The 15,438-nt window shown below is 37.3% G+C and overlaps 1 protein-coding gene across 1 annotated transcript; it reads left to right on the top strand.

Moving 5' to 3' along the window:
- Positions 1–13,834: 13,834 nt before the first annotated feature.
- On the top strand, positions 13,835–14,923 carry AGTR2 (angiotensin II receptor type 2; the record flags this gene model as incomplete). The annotated part of the gene is made up of 1 exon (XM_079727406.1): positions 13,835–14,923. The coding sequence occupies one exon, from the start codon at positions 13,835–13,837 to the stop codon at positions 14,921–14,923; it is 1,089 nt and encodes a 362-aa protein (XP_079583532.1).
- Between the last annotated feature and the right edge of the window lie 515 nt (positions 14,924–15,438).

Genomic DNA, 15,438 nt, shown 5'->3' with positions numbered 1-15,438 from the left:
AGAGGTACCTTCACACAGGTTGAAAATACAGGAGAAAATAAAAGTTAGTTCCAAGTGGACATTTGGTTAGAAATATACTAGACTCATGGTAGTTCGGAAAAATTATGAGGAGATTTGAGAGAGCCTGTTAAAGTAATTAGCCTGATAGAGTCATCAATAGAAAATGTACATCAGAAGTTAGTGGTCGATTGTGTTTGCAAAATAAATCCAGATGCAAACTAAAATCAATTTATTTCCACAGGCCAACACTGCTTTTCTATAGACTGCAGCATGACAGGTGAAAATGTCAGACATTTTTAGGAAGGGAAAGCGGGTGGATTATTAACCTAACAAATCTTTTCATCAAACCAAACAACAAATTCTGAACATGCCATTACCATAGTTTTTTTTCCCAAACTTTTCTTTGATGATGAATTTCAAGTCATATTTGAGGTTGGCAAGGAGCATAGAGTATGGAATTTTACACCAAACATCCTAACAGGTCTGCACAGCTCTAATTTCTTTCACACCCATTTATCCTGCCCATGGTTGTATGACCATTTCTTTTTTAAAAGTACCTAAGTATGCTAATTTTCTGCTTAAAATTTACCCACTATCAGTAGATTAAATCTAAACTCCATAGTAGGGTTATAAAGTATTTTACAATAATGCTTTGACATGTATCTTCTAGCCTTATTGTTCTCTACTGTTACTTTTTCTTCTCTCCTCTAACTACCATCCCTGCCATACATCTGGTTCTTACATTTAATGTGCATCAGAATCAGGTCAGAAGCTCATTAAAAACCACAGATTCTTGGGCCATATCTCTTGAAATCTGGCAGTGGCCCCTAGGAATTTGAGTTTCTAACAAGCAAAGCAGTTGATAATCAGATCTCAGTTTGAAAAACAGTGGCCTACACCCTGTTCCAACAAATGTCTTCTCATTCTTTCAAAAGTCCATCTCAGTTTGTACCTCCCCACCTTTGCATCCTTATGTTTAAATTCCTTTCTTCCCTTTTATCTGCCTGATGGAAGTTACTCCCTCTTTGAAACTTTTGCCCAAAGAGAATTACTGTTCCTTCTATACTTTGCATGCATGTTGAATGCTGAAATTTCTGTTAACCTTACTCAATCAATTTAGACTTGCTTCTAAGGGCTGAGACTTTCTTGGTCATTTTTGTATCACACTCTAGAGCTTAGCACAGTGTCTAAGGCATAAAAATAGATGCCCAAGAAATGCTTTTTGAAGGAATAAGTGAGTTGATGGAAGTCCTTGGCTTTTATATTCAACATCAGATGAAAAAATACTGTAGTTTAGAAATTATTTGGTTGGATTCTGCCTTGGGGCATAGACATTAAGCAATTTTCCTTAGTAATAACAATTAGGAATTTTGACAAACAGCTCATAATATAAGGTTTTATTTCATTTATTAGTAGTTGAATAATTGAAATCCCGTTTTAATATTGTACTTGGTACGAAATTTTCTAAAATTCGAATAGGACAAATAATGTTCTATGCCCTACACCTGATGAATTTATTTAGCAAAAGAAAGCTTCAGATTGCATTTCAATTACATGACTTTAAATAGACTTTGAAATGTTAATATATCAAAGCCAATGGTGACAAATGTTTGCCATAAAAAGGTGGTATTATTTTGAACCTAGGAGCAACAACAGTGAAAACCAACAGGAAAGAAATCTTTAGATCTACTCCAGTTATAAAAAAATCCATTTTGGGGATACATTTTTGAATGGAGAGTTGTCAGAAATCTAGGTGTAATTGATATGAAAATTTTCCATCTGGTCCTCTGTTTCATACTAATAAAAAGCACTTCTAATTAAAGAGCAAATTTGTTTAAGTGACAGTTGTTCATTCAACAAACATTTATTGAGCTCCTATTTTGTGTCAGATTTGGCTCTAGGACCAAAGTTTACATCAGTGAACTAAAGAGGCAAAGTTTTTATTAATAGAGATTACTTTCTTGCATGAGAAGAAAGTCAGTAAACAAAATATTATTATATACGTGTATGCGTGTGTGTCTGTGAATGCTATGTCAGATGGTGATAAGGGCTATAACGTAAGATAAAGCAGGGTATGGGAGATAGTTAGAGAGGGATTGGAAAGCTTCTTTAATAAGATGACACTTGAGCAGAGATCTAAGAAAAGTGAGTGAATAGGTCATGTGACTATCTAGGGAAAGAGAATGCCACATAGTGGGGATAGCATTTTTGATGACCTTGAGTGCAGAATGTGCTTGGGGACTAGCTACATACCAAGGAAGCCAGTGTGACTGGAGTGGAGTAAACCAGCAGAAAGAGGTAGGAGCTGAGGTCTTAGAAGTAGTGGTGATGGTGATGTGTATGTGGGTTGGGAGGGGTGCAGATTTTATCATGAGAGGCCTTGTAAACCATGTTGAGAGAGGAGAAGCCACTGGGAACTTTTGAACAGAGGAGTGACATGATCTGACATTTATTTATATATTGTCTACATAAGCTGTGGCTTTCATTCCAAATTCTTCATTAGTCATTACTAGGCCACACTTTAGTTCATTACTTTGTTTTAGAAGTCAAAGAGCATGACCAGAAACAGCTTAGGCAGTTTTAGATAATTATGAATAATGATAGTAATGAATGTTTAATAATAATAGTTATTAATTTTAAACATCATCATAGTAACAACAGCAGCAGCAACAATAGCAAAAATGTACATAAATGGTACCACTTAAGCGACTGTTCTGTGTATTCTACATATGTTATTTCACAGGATCCTCACAACTACCTGTAAGGAAGTACTATTATTCTTCCTATGTTATGAATCACTTAATCTCCAGAAAACATTTTATTTCTGCTGTCATCTATCTTATACAAAACTACATTTATCTTGTTTTGGTATAAAATGACAACACAGAGTAATATAGTGCACGACTTATTTGACTTGCTTCTGAGAATTAATAACAGTAGTTTAATCAAAATGGCAAATATTAATTGAATATACTATATTCCAGGTACCATACTAAATGCTATATACATTAATTCGTTTAATACTTACAATAACTCAGACAAGGAAACTGGAACTCAGAGATGCGAAGTAAGTTATCCAAGGTTACACAGCTAACAAATGGTAGAACAGGGACCAAACCTAGGTCCATCTTACTCCAGGGCTTGTGTTTTTAACTACTGTGCTATATGACTAAATGTGGGTGAAAATAGATTGATGCATTCAAAATCTTCTAAAGTGTATTTGGTGTAACATATTTCAAAACACTCTTTATCCAATTTGTTTTTAATCTTTGAACATAGAGTCATCAGCAGTTGGATGCTTAGGTCCATTTGGAATGATCTTATAAACCTAAAGCACAACTGTACTGTTTCTTCTAGATTAGCCTCTGTGACAATCAGTCACATTATTACTTTGATCTGTCCACATGATCCATATGTTGTTTATCTAACCATTTGAACTGTCTGGTCCTTGAGACCAGTGATGGCCATGGCATGCCTATCACTTTGAATATGTAACGTGGAAAAATACGTTTGTCATTTCAGTCTGTCCAACACAAGTTAAAAAATAGTAACAAGGACAAAATGCTAAGATGAATTGCTGAAAAATGAGAGAGGAAGGGGAAGGGCAATGAGAAGAAAGGGGCTGGCAGAGAGAGAGAGAGTCAGAGAGATTGGACTCTGCCAATGACAAGTGGCAATATAGTACCAGCATCAGTCTCCCAATAGCCACCAGTCTACTGTGGATTCTGAAAGATTCTGCTTTCACTCCCCTCTCCTAGTAGAAAACACTCCAGAGGATGGGTGAACCTCATTACTTTTCCTCCTTGCTCATCTCCTTATCCTAAGAACTCCCCCTAAGCCTTGTCCATATTCACAAAGTCAGAAAGAGAAAAAATTGTTACGAAAAGTTTATTCTTTGAAATAAATTAGACTGGAAGCTCCTGGAAACCAGGGGGCAAGTTTTATTTATCTCTGTAGTTCCAGTACTTGGCCCAAGGCCTGGTACATGCTAGGCCTTGAAAAAATGTTTGTTGAAAGAATGAGTGCTTTAATGAAGCTCAGGCTATAAAATTGGTGTGGATAATGTCAAAAGTATCTTACACGAGCACTCAAAGGTTTAGTATTATAAAATATTGAATCCAACTTTTCCAGTACTGACCATATTTGGCCCAATTGGCTGATGAAGGAGATAATCCTTTCATTCCTTCATTCTCCATGTGCTTCCTTCCCAGAGAGAGGAGGACCATTCTCCTCTCTAGCTTCCACGCTTGAACCTCCAAATGAGCACAGGACTGCTATAATTAACCTACTGGCCCAAATCAGTTAATTATTCTCAAAGATTTACTTTTTAACAGCTGAAGCAATGAACTTGGATCCTCCTCACCTGCCTCCTCTACTGTCCTTTCCTGCCTAGAGTTTGCTGTCTTGTGCAGCGGGAAGGCGTTATTACGTTAGCTAGCTCAGTATTTAATGGAGCTCGCATTTCTCTTTGACTCTATTAGTATCTTAGGATACTAAGCCTGTGTGTCTGCAGGGCCTGGAACTTCTCAGAGTATTTGGCAAAATTTCAAGGGGAAAATTGGACATTTTTAGAAATTTACAATCTGATTAAAAAATTTATTTTGAAAGTGTAGGACAAGTTGTGTATGCATTGTTCTTTATTTTATATATTTATACAGTTTTAGATTTCTTTTAAAAGCATTTCCAGCACTCTGAGGAGATTTGTACAGTCAATTAAATTATATAAACAAAGACCTAAACCGTTGCAATTCAAGCTCTTTTCATCTTAGTGACTTCATCTTAGCTATAGAAATTTACCTTTGAGTTAAGATTCTGAAAAGAAAAATCTTCCTTTTACAACATTTTGCCTCTGAGATTTGCCCTACGTATATCATATTTACCAATTATTCTCTTTTGCTGAGCTATCCTGCTTTTAAAACATTTTTCTAATTGACTTTCACCCAGAGATTCCCAGAATGCTTAAAAGTTCCACTTGAATTGGGGAAATTAATTCACCTTGTACCTCATATTTAACAGAATGGTATATGAGAAATAATGGCTGGGGTTTGAGCATCAGTTCTATAACTTACTAGCTGTTTGACCTTGGGCAAGTTATTTAACCTCTTTGTACTTCAGTCTCCTAATTTCTCCTCATTTAGAAAACGAGGATGATAACAGTCTCTCGGGATCACTGAGAAGTACACGTGAAATGTGTGTCTCGTACCCAGCACAGTGCCTGGTGCCCTCTGCTGTACTCTACTCACGTTCTTTAATGTCAGCACCTCCCTAACAACCCCAGGGGACTTCATGTCTGGGGAAATGAAAAGTGACTTCTCTTCATAAAAAGGTTGGGGACCTTCAGATGGAATCAACCTTGGAGGCTATTTACATGACATTTATTTTTTGCATTAACGCCAAACCTTCTGACTGGGAGTTCAGTACAAATAACTCACCAAGAATGTATACAGTTGAGGGGAAGTAGACTTACACTAACAGTACTAAATGTTTACTGAACATGCCACTGAAAATAACTAAACCACAATGAAAATAGTAATGCAATTTGTTCTTGAAGTTCATTCATTTACGTATTGATTTGTTATCTTTTTCTCTCGACAATGTCTTTTGGAATTTCTAGGCTACAGCTCACTTTTTTAAGCTCAATGTAAAAGGAGAATAAAAGCAGGGGAGGCGGGGAATGGGGAGCTACTGCTAATGGGTATCAGGTTTCTTTTAGAGGTGACGAAAATCTACTGGAATTATATAGTGGTGATAGTTGCACAACGTTGTGAATACACTAAAAACTACTGAATTGTATGTTTTAAAAGGGTAAATTTTATGGTATGTGAGTTATGTCTCAATTTTTAAAAATAAATAGAAGCTGAATAATTTCAATTGTGTGACATATAAAATAGGACCAATATAAAACATGGGTGTTAATACTGAAATAATGTGCAATAACATAATCGTAAAGAATTCTATCAACCTCTAGATATCTGAAAATGAACTAGTGTCTTGGGGGATACATTGAAAATTATTTACAATAAAAATTCTGCTTTCAGTTACAGATTTTACAAATCTGTGTTGAACACCATGAATCCAAATATCTGCAGGATAAATGTCTAAAAGCTCAAGCAGGGCTTCCCTGGTGGCGCAGTGGTTGAGAGTCCACCTGCCGATGCAGGGGACACGGGTTCGTGCCCCGGTCCGGGAAGATCCCACATGCCAGCAGAGCGGCTGGGCCCGTGAGCCATGGCCATTGAGCCTGCGCTCCGCAACGGGAGAGGCCACAACAGTGAGAGACCCGCGTACCGCAATTAAATAAATAAATAAATAAATAAATAAAAGCTCAAGCAGTCTCAGAATTCCCAATGATAAGTCGCCTGTTTTCACTTCCTTGGAATTAAGACCCCAGAATCCTCCCAGAAGCCCACCCCCAAACTTCCTGTCATCTTCCTCTATCTTCTAATCTTAAATCATTTTATACCCCAAAAGCGAAATACGCCCGAAGTTGTACATCATTTTGTTGTTTTTCTGTTTTTTTAGGGGCCTGAGGAAGAGGTTGGGGCAGATGAGCCCCTCAAACAAAGCCAAATAACCATCTGTTTTTATTATTCTCTGTGAACTGATGGCCAGTTTTGGAGAGATGCTATACCCCCCTTTCCCTCTATCTTTGTTGTAGACACAGAGAGTGGGGCATTGCTTCCCCTCCCCCAACCCTTGCCCATCCTCCAACTTTGTTTGTCTAGTTAATCAAACAAGAGCTTTAATGTCTTCTAGGCTGCCTGGAGCAGGGACGTGACTATAGCTTCATCAGATATAGTAATACTTAAAATAATGTATCGATGGAATTGGGTGGCTACCAGAAATTAGGGTTCAGAGAGGCAAAGCTAGCAGAGAGAATGGTTTGGGGGAATCATCAATCTGGCTTTGAGAATGATAATCCCTGCTATAGAATTTCCCAGAGCTGAAGTGAAATATTCTCCCAGTTACCAGCTTTCCTGGTCTGATTTGCCTAGTCACCAAGCCAGATTTCTCCCCTTTATTGATATTGTGAAGGAGATAGAGTGCTTTAGATAAAGAATACAGCTTTATGGTCATTGCAAAACAGTATATCCTTATTATAAATGAATACATTAGCAGTCAAGGTGGTATATCAGTTTTGTAAGAATTTTGTTGGCACAAGTTTATTGCTGAAAACCTGGGTATCCTGAGAAAATTCAGTCTCTGGACCTCAAGCCTGAGGACCAAACCCTAGACTTAATGATTTGTTGATCCACTGCCCTATGAGAGATCCAACCTGAACACATATCCCTCAAAACATCCTCGTTACCTAACAGTGATATTTAAAGCTTGATAAGACAACTGGTTGGTTTGTTCAATTTAATTAACTAGCCATTTTGGATAATTTAATCAAACTAATCATAGGAGAAAAAAAATTATCCACTTAGGTTCAGTGGCTGGGACTGCACAATTCACTTATAAAAGACAGACTAAGTGGGAAAAAAACAGTTTATGAACATACACATTCTGCATTTGGGTGGGAGAACTCAGTTATGAGTAACTCAAAGGGGTGGTCAGAACTTGGGCTTATATAGCATCTTAATAAAAGAACAATTAAATTGTAGAGAACTGACAAGACAAAGGAAAGGGGGTTTAGATTTTTAGTGGCAAACTGTGGGAATGTAAGATGCTACAGAAAAAACCCAAATGAACTTTTTGGCCAATCCAATACAGTTGACCCTTGAACAGCATGGGTTTGAAAGGCAAGGGTCCAGTTATGTGCATATTTTTTTCAATAAATTCTTCCTACAGTATACGATCCCCTGTTGGTTGAATCTACCGACTTGCAACTGTGGGTATGGAGGACCCATTGTAAAGTTACACATGGGTTTCCAATTCCCCCGGGGGTTGATACCCCAAAACCCCTGCCTTGTTCAAGGGTCAACTGTATATGGGGGAAATTAATGGAAGATACAGATTATTTAGTAAGACTTGTTATGTAGATTCTTCTTGGTGTCCATCTCTGGGTCGATAGAGTCTAAAGTTTTCTCCTATTCATTAAGAATTCTGTCCTTCTTGGTAAAGGAAAGGGAGACATGTTTACAAATTTATGTCCTGCTTTTAGGCAAATAGGAGGAAGGCAGAGAGCTTTTCTTATATCTGCTTCTTCTCAATCTTCTTTAGCTCAAAATAATCCTTATGCCAAAGTGGCATATTTTGGAGTGGCATATTGTGATACCCTACATAATCAATTTAGTCAGATAAATAGGAGAAAATGTCATATCAGTTAGCTGATATTTTGAATATGAGTCAAAAATATAGACTATTTTTAATTGTTTATTTTTCCAGCAGTTGAGTTACATATATTGAGATGCTATTTGGTAGAACTAGGGTGCCTTTTGTGAGATCCTGCTCTGAACATGATGCTCAGGCCTGCAAATGCCTTTGGGGTAAAGGGAAATTGGAACTCTTCCTCCTCATGTTTTTGGGACCAGATTCAGCTGGAAGCAACCGGTCTCAGGAATGTACTGAGTCAGACATCCATTCATTTCACTGCATGGATTCCACTTGTTAACTGATTTAATAGTCCTCTCACTCACTCTCTATGTGATGCCTAGGCAGTCAGTTAATTTGATACAAACAATCACTCATATTGGCCATTTTACTGAATTTTTAGGCTGGTTTCTACAAAATGGTCAATCTAATTGTTATTTCTGATTAGAAGTCCTTATTGTTTTTTCTCACTTGTTTTCATCCTGACATTCTTGTTCTCATTGTATTGGAAACTAAAGAGAGGCACAAAAATAATCTGCAAGGACATATCAACAAGGCAATCCTCTTAACTCTCCTCCTTTCAGGGACCCCCAGGTTTGAAAAAGTCCAGTAGCAATTCAAGTAAGGCTTCCCTATGGTAACTGAATTGAAAAAAGATTAGTGTTAAGTATGTATGTGGGTAATGGGAGGGGGGGTGGTACTTGTGTGTGTGTGTGTGTGTGTGTGTGTGTGTTGAAGTTGGGAAAAGTGGAAATGCTACTGTTCTGGACAGGAACTCAGAGAGGTGACTGAAAAACAAACTAAAAAGGAAGGCCGATATACATTTAATCATTTCATGATCTGCACCTCTAATCCTCACCTTTATAACCAGGGCATGTATATCCAGACTTTTGCATTTAATAGTTTCTTTTCTCCTTCAAAACCTCATCTGGGGACTTCCAGTGGTTAAGACTCTGAGCTTCCAATGCAAGGGGTGCGGGTTCAGGGAACTAAGATCCTACATGCCGGGCAATGCAGCAAAAAAAAAAAAACAAAACAAAACAGTGTGAGTCGGGGTAAGAGGGACAAATAAGATTTTTTCCTGAGATTTTTAGCAGAGGAGAAATTCCTCTCAAGAGCATCTTTTTTTTAAAAAAACTTAGCGTTAAGTAATCTCACAATAAATAAAAGGTATTCACTAGAAAAAAAATTAATTCAATATGATTTACCATTGTTTAATTCTGCTAGCCAAGCTGCACTTGTCCTGAAGAGCTGCATAATTTATTCAAATGACCTGGGGCTTTTAAAGTCAATCTTCCAGCAGAAAAATTACCCTCTGCCCCCAGGAGAGTGAATTTTTTTGTGTTGTACTGCTTCCCATGACTGACATTTATTTGACTCTCAAGTGTATTTACATTGTTGGCTCAACTTGGAGTTCTTTACTGAATCAATAATATGCTATATTTCTCACTTCAAGTGGTGTCAATATTATTATTCCTTTGCTTTTACTTTTTTCTTTTTTCCCTTATTTCCCTGCAGTTACATAGTTTTTCTTTGACCGGTGAAAATTTTTACTCCTAAGATTATAAAGAAACAGAGTAAATGTCCTCTTAATCTTCTGGGAAATGTGTGCCTCTTTAAACTTTATTTACGTCAGAACTTACTGTAATGAAGGACAAAATCTCTAGACAAGGTCCCCTGCTCCTCGGGGGTGTTCAAGGCTAAGTCTCCCAGAGGCAAGCCTGCAGTTTGTTCTCAAAAGTTTATAGCTCACCTCCTGGCTATTTCTTTAAAAGGGGCATGAGAGGGGGCTAGAAATAGAGCAGGGTGGGAATCTGACCCATTGTGACCACTCAGGAGGCTCTGGCCTGGAAAATTCCCCTGTACGTGGTAAAAACAAACATTCAAAATAGAGGGAGAAACCAGGCTTAAACAAAGAGTGAAACCAGTTCCCATTTCAACTCTCCTGCCGATAACCATATGTGCCCGCTCATTTGTTTCCCAAACATCAGTTTTCCATCATTTGGACAGAGTCTGAACCTGAATCTGTCCAGAGATAGGAAGGAAATATTCTGAGATTTCATAAAATGCTGTGTCTGTATATTAGGAGCATTTGCTTAGTGTTCAGTCTACCGAAAGAAACAGTAAAATGGTATTGTGCAAACCTTTGAATCCTACTGTATTTTTCAGGCAATGGTGACCTCTTCTTGCTGGTCTCATCTGCCTGTGCACTACAGGATTGACTTCAAGATGAACAGAGAAACAGACAAATGTCAAAAGCCATCTGTTTTGTATCATGTCATTTGTAATTTTGTCTTCCGTCACCCACCCTCCCTTCTTTGTTGCGCTCCTTCTGCCAGACCGTTACTTAGGTCCCCAGCTACTTCCTCAGAGCCTGCCTGCCCTCGTCCTCCACCTGCAGCCTGCAGCCTGCAGCCCGGGTAGGTGCACTCTTACTGCTCTCAGAAAAATATGATCAGTAGAAATAACTGGAATCCTTTATACCCATGTAAGTGTCCTGGGTTCTCTGATTTTCTGTACTCACTGTAGTAAACTAGTCACACATTTCACCTACCTGTGGTCTCCATTTTGGGAATAAAATGAAGAAAAATATTTTCTACCACATAACAATCTTCAAACTCTTTCTCCCTTCTTTAATGCTCTGTAACAGCTTATGAATGGTCGGCAGGAACTTTTTGTAAATGTTGCATGTTTTCTCTTTGCTAGGACAAAGGGTGAGATTAAAGACCAGCTAATGCTCCCTCCTGTAGTGTGGAGGTTAAGAGCGTAAGCTCTGACTTTAGAGTGCCTTAGTTTCAATTCAAATGTTCTCATTTAATAGCTATGTGACTTCAGAAAAGTTACTTAAGCTCTGTGAGCCCTAGTTTCCTGATTTTTAAAATGGAGGTAATATTAATAGCCTATAATAGCATCTACCATGTACTAGGCACGGTTTTACGCACTTTAAATATATAAGCTCATTTAATTTTCATAACTCCATGATGCAGGTAATTAACATCATCCCCATTTCTCAGATGAGAAAACTAAGCCATGAAGAAGGAAAGTAACTTGGCCACGGTCATGGAATTAGCAAGTGGTATAGCTGAGCTTGTGAACCAGGCAAGCTTGGAACCCAGAGGCCATGTCCATACCAGTGTGCTATATTGCCCCTCCATTAAAGTATCGAGCAAAAAGCACTTGGCACAGTATTTGGCACATGTCGTTTATTGTCAGCTGGTATTATCACTTCTTATCGCTTCTTATGTACTTAACTTTCTTCTTTCTGTCACTCCTGCTTCTACTAGAGTTATTGTGTAAGGCTAATCACCCCCACTCCCACAAAAAGAAAAACAACAGTGATCTAGGCTGCAGTAGCTGCCTAATCCTTCTCACCCTGTGTGCTTTGTATTTAAACCGCAAATATGACAGAGACCCATGAAAGGAGATGCTACATGTTAATACTTCTTTTAGAAGACATGAGAATTATATCCCTACTATCACCACCTCTCCAGCAACAAGCCAACAAAGATTGCTTTAAGCAAGGGAGAAATTTTAGACTTCAAGTAAAGTTGCTGCTGTTCTTTAATAAGCAGGGGTAAATTTTTCAAAAATTAATGAAGGTTGCGAAAGATGCTGATGGACAAAGACTCTACTACTAGAATAAATTCCCTAGTCTCCACTCCTTAACTCATTTTAGAATGCCAGTATCAGGGTAAAAGAAAGAGAAAATTCTGCAAATAATTATATTCTTCTTTTAAAGTAAGCCACTGACTTCAAAATTCTCTAACACATTTGTGGAAACTTCATTTTTTTGTTTGAGATTTATTTGAATGAGCTGTTATGATTGGAGACAGTGAAAATTTCAGATTAATGTTTTGCAGCCAAAAAAAAAAAAAAAACTCTGGAAAACTGGCAAGTGTTCATAAGTCAGCCCTAGAATTATGTAGGTTGAAGGCTCCCAGTGGACAGACCGAACATATAAGAAGGAAACCAGAGATCTGGTGCTATTACGTCCCCGAGTCTAAGGGAACGAATAAGCACAGAATTAAAAGCATTTTCAGCCTGAATTTTTAAGGTAGGTCTGCACAATTTATATATACTCTGTTTGGAAAGTAGAACATACATTAAATGAAAATATTTTTTATGGATGAACTTTTCCTTTTTCCTGTATTTTAACACTATTTTGCAAAACTCCTAAATTACTTAACTGCTGTTTCTCTTACAGGGGTGCACTTAGGAACTAGGCAAGCTGATTTATGATAACTAAGCTTTAAACTCCAACAACCAGTAAGTCTTCAAGTGGGTTTATTTTAGTTTCTTTCATGTTAATTTGTTAGGTCAAGATTATGAAAGAATAAGCTTTAGACAAAAATTGTAAGTTTGCTGTTTATTAGGAGATCCTTTGCTGATTACATTTTCACTGAGTAGTTTATTTATCTGCGTTTTGAAACTATCTAAAGGAATAGTTGTTCCTTTACTGTGTTTATTTTCAGCTAATTTTCTTTTGTTTTAAAATAAAGTTGCTACTAAAACTAACAGTATCACAAAAACCTGAATATTGATCATAACATTTGAGAGCCAAGTAGCACTGTTACTACTTAGTTGTGTTAAACTAAAATAGCAAAGGAAAAAATGATACAATTATATCATGATTAATCATCGATATTCAATTCTTATTTCATTGAGCAATATAACTTTTTCTATTTGACCCTAAATCAGATTTGGCTATTTTTTTCTTTTTCTTTTCCTAGTTGAAAAAGAAAATAGATTTTCTTTCAAGTGGATTAAACTTAAGTATCTATATGTAAAAGTAATAGTCTCTATTAACATGTGATGGGGGCTTTTAAAAATATGCACATATTCCATAACTACCTCGTAATTATATTATTATTGTGAAAACAATGGAAAAGTAGAACTAAAGGAATTATTTCTAATCAGTAAAAACCAACCATAATCCCCCATCCCAATATGTTCTTTTTTGCATATTCTCTTTCAATCTTTTGTACACTTACTTATTTTTTCCATAGTTTATGTTACTTATATTTTCCATTGCTGGAATGATTTGTATATAATTAGTTACTTGAATAAGGCATTTCTCTACGCAATAGCAGGCAGCAGTGTGGTTTCTAGAAAGTATATAGAGTGAGATATGTGCTCAAGTGTTTTTGAAATGCTAACTTGTCTTATTTCTTAGTTCCTTCTTGTTTCACGCATTTCCTATTCCGGCTAACCTTTTGAAATATTAATTTTCTTTAAACCTTTTCACAACGTAATAGAAAAGATGGGCAAAATGTAGTTTTGTTCAGAATTTTCAGTCTTGATGCTAGAATGTCTTTTAACTTCTTGGTATTATTGAGAAAACTCTCTTTTCTTCTTCATGAAGTAAAATCCATTCTTATTTCATAAGGCATGCTTCCGTTTCCCAATATTGTCTATAACCATCCACCATTTTTTCCTTTCAACAAACTTTTAAAATGCTAATGACTTGATGATGTCCTAAATTCTGTATGTGCTCTGAGAGGTTTTTGTTGTTTTTTTTGTTTGTTTGTTTGTTTTTCCCCAGAAGGTGTAAGAATTAGGAGCTGCTGACATTTCAATCAATATGAAGGACAACTTCACCCTTGCCACCATCAGCAAAAACATTACCAGCAGTCTTCACGTCGGACTTCTGAACATTTCTGGCAATGAGTCTACCTTTAACTGCTCACATAAGCCATCAGATAAGCATTTAGATGCAATTCCTATTCTCTACTACATTATTTTTGTGGTTGGATTTCTTGTCAATACTATCGTGGTTACACTGTTTTGTTGTCAAAAGGGTCCTAAAAAGGTTTCCAGCATTTACATCTTCAACCTGGCTGTGGCTGACTTACTGCTTTTGGCTACTCTTCCTCTCTGGGCAACCTATTATTCTTACAGATATGACTGGCTCTTTGGACCTGTAATGTGTAAAGTTCTTGGTTCTTTCCTGACCCTGAACATGTTTGCAAGCATTTTTTTTATCACCTGCATGAGTGTTGATAGGTACCAATCTGTCATCTACCCCTTTCTGTCTCAAAGAAGAAATCCCTGGCAAGCATCTTACATAGTTCCACTTGTTTGGTGTATGGCCTGTCTGTCCTCATTGCCAACATTTTACTTCCGAGATGTCAGAACAATTGAATATTTAGGAGTGAATGCTTGCATTATGGCTTTCCCACCTGAGAAATATGCCCAATGGTCAGCTGGGATTGCCTTAATGAAAAATATCCTTGGTTTTATTATCCCTTTAATATTCATAGCAACATGCTATTTTGGAATCAGAAAACACCTACTGAAGACCAATAGCTATGGGAAGAACAGAATAACTCGTGACCAAGTCCTGAAGATGGCAGCTGCTGTTGTTCTGGCGTTCATCATCTGTTGGCTTCCCTTCCATGTTCTGACCTTCCTGGATGCTCTGGCCTGGATGGGTGTCATTAATAGCTGTGAAGTTATAGCAGTCATTGACCTGGCACTTCCTTTTGCCATCCTCCTGGGATTCACCAACAGCTGCATTAATCCCTTTTTGTATTGTTTTGTTGGAAACCGGTTCCAACAGAAGCTCCGCCGTGTGTTTAGGGTTCCAATTACTTGGCTCCAAGGCAAGAGAGAGAGCGTGTCATGCCGAAAAAGCAGTTCCCTTAGAGAAATGGAGACCTTTGTGTCTTAAACATGAGAGTGGAATGCGTGTTATCAACATGGTTACTTGGTTTGAGATCTCCCTGAATTATCTTTTAATGGCTTTAGTAAAATAACAAGTTTTTCCCCTTCATGTAATCTTCTCTCACTCTTCTAGAACAGGAAACCAAATGTAACTCTAAGTTTTAGCCTCCAGTGACTTTCAAGAATTGCCCACCTTTTTTTTTTTCTGGTCTATCTGTACAAGACTGTCACTGGGGAGATGTATCCATAACTGAGAAGTAACTGGGAATTTATCTCAAATTATAATTAATAGGAAGTTATGAATGATGATTTGGAGTTTCAGATTTCTCCTTGAGATATGTTGGAGTTTTTATTGGTTCTTAGATCCATTTTCATCAAGCTTTCCTCTTGAACCAAGGCCGGTCTTTTAACTCATTGCATTATTTACAAGACATTACGCTAAAATAAATGAGCACTTCTAAGTGCAGTATACTACAATAGATTGGTACCAGTTATTCAGGCTCTAGGCATATGCCTTCTACT

This window comes from Hyperoodon ampullatus, assembly GCF_949752795.1.
Source record: "Hyperoodon ampullatus genome assembly, chromosome: X".
NCBI lineage: Eukaryota > Metazoa > Chordata > Mammalia > Artiodactyla > Ziphiidae > Hyperoodon > Hyperoodon ampullatus.
The sequence above is the reverse complement of the archived record's forward strand: the minus strand, read 5'-3'. Positions and strand labels throughout refer to the sequence as shown.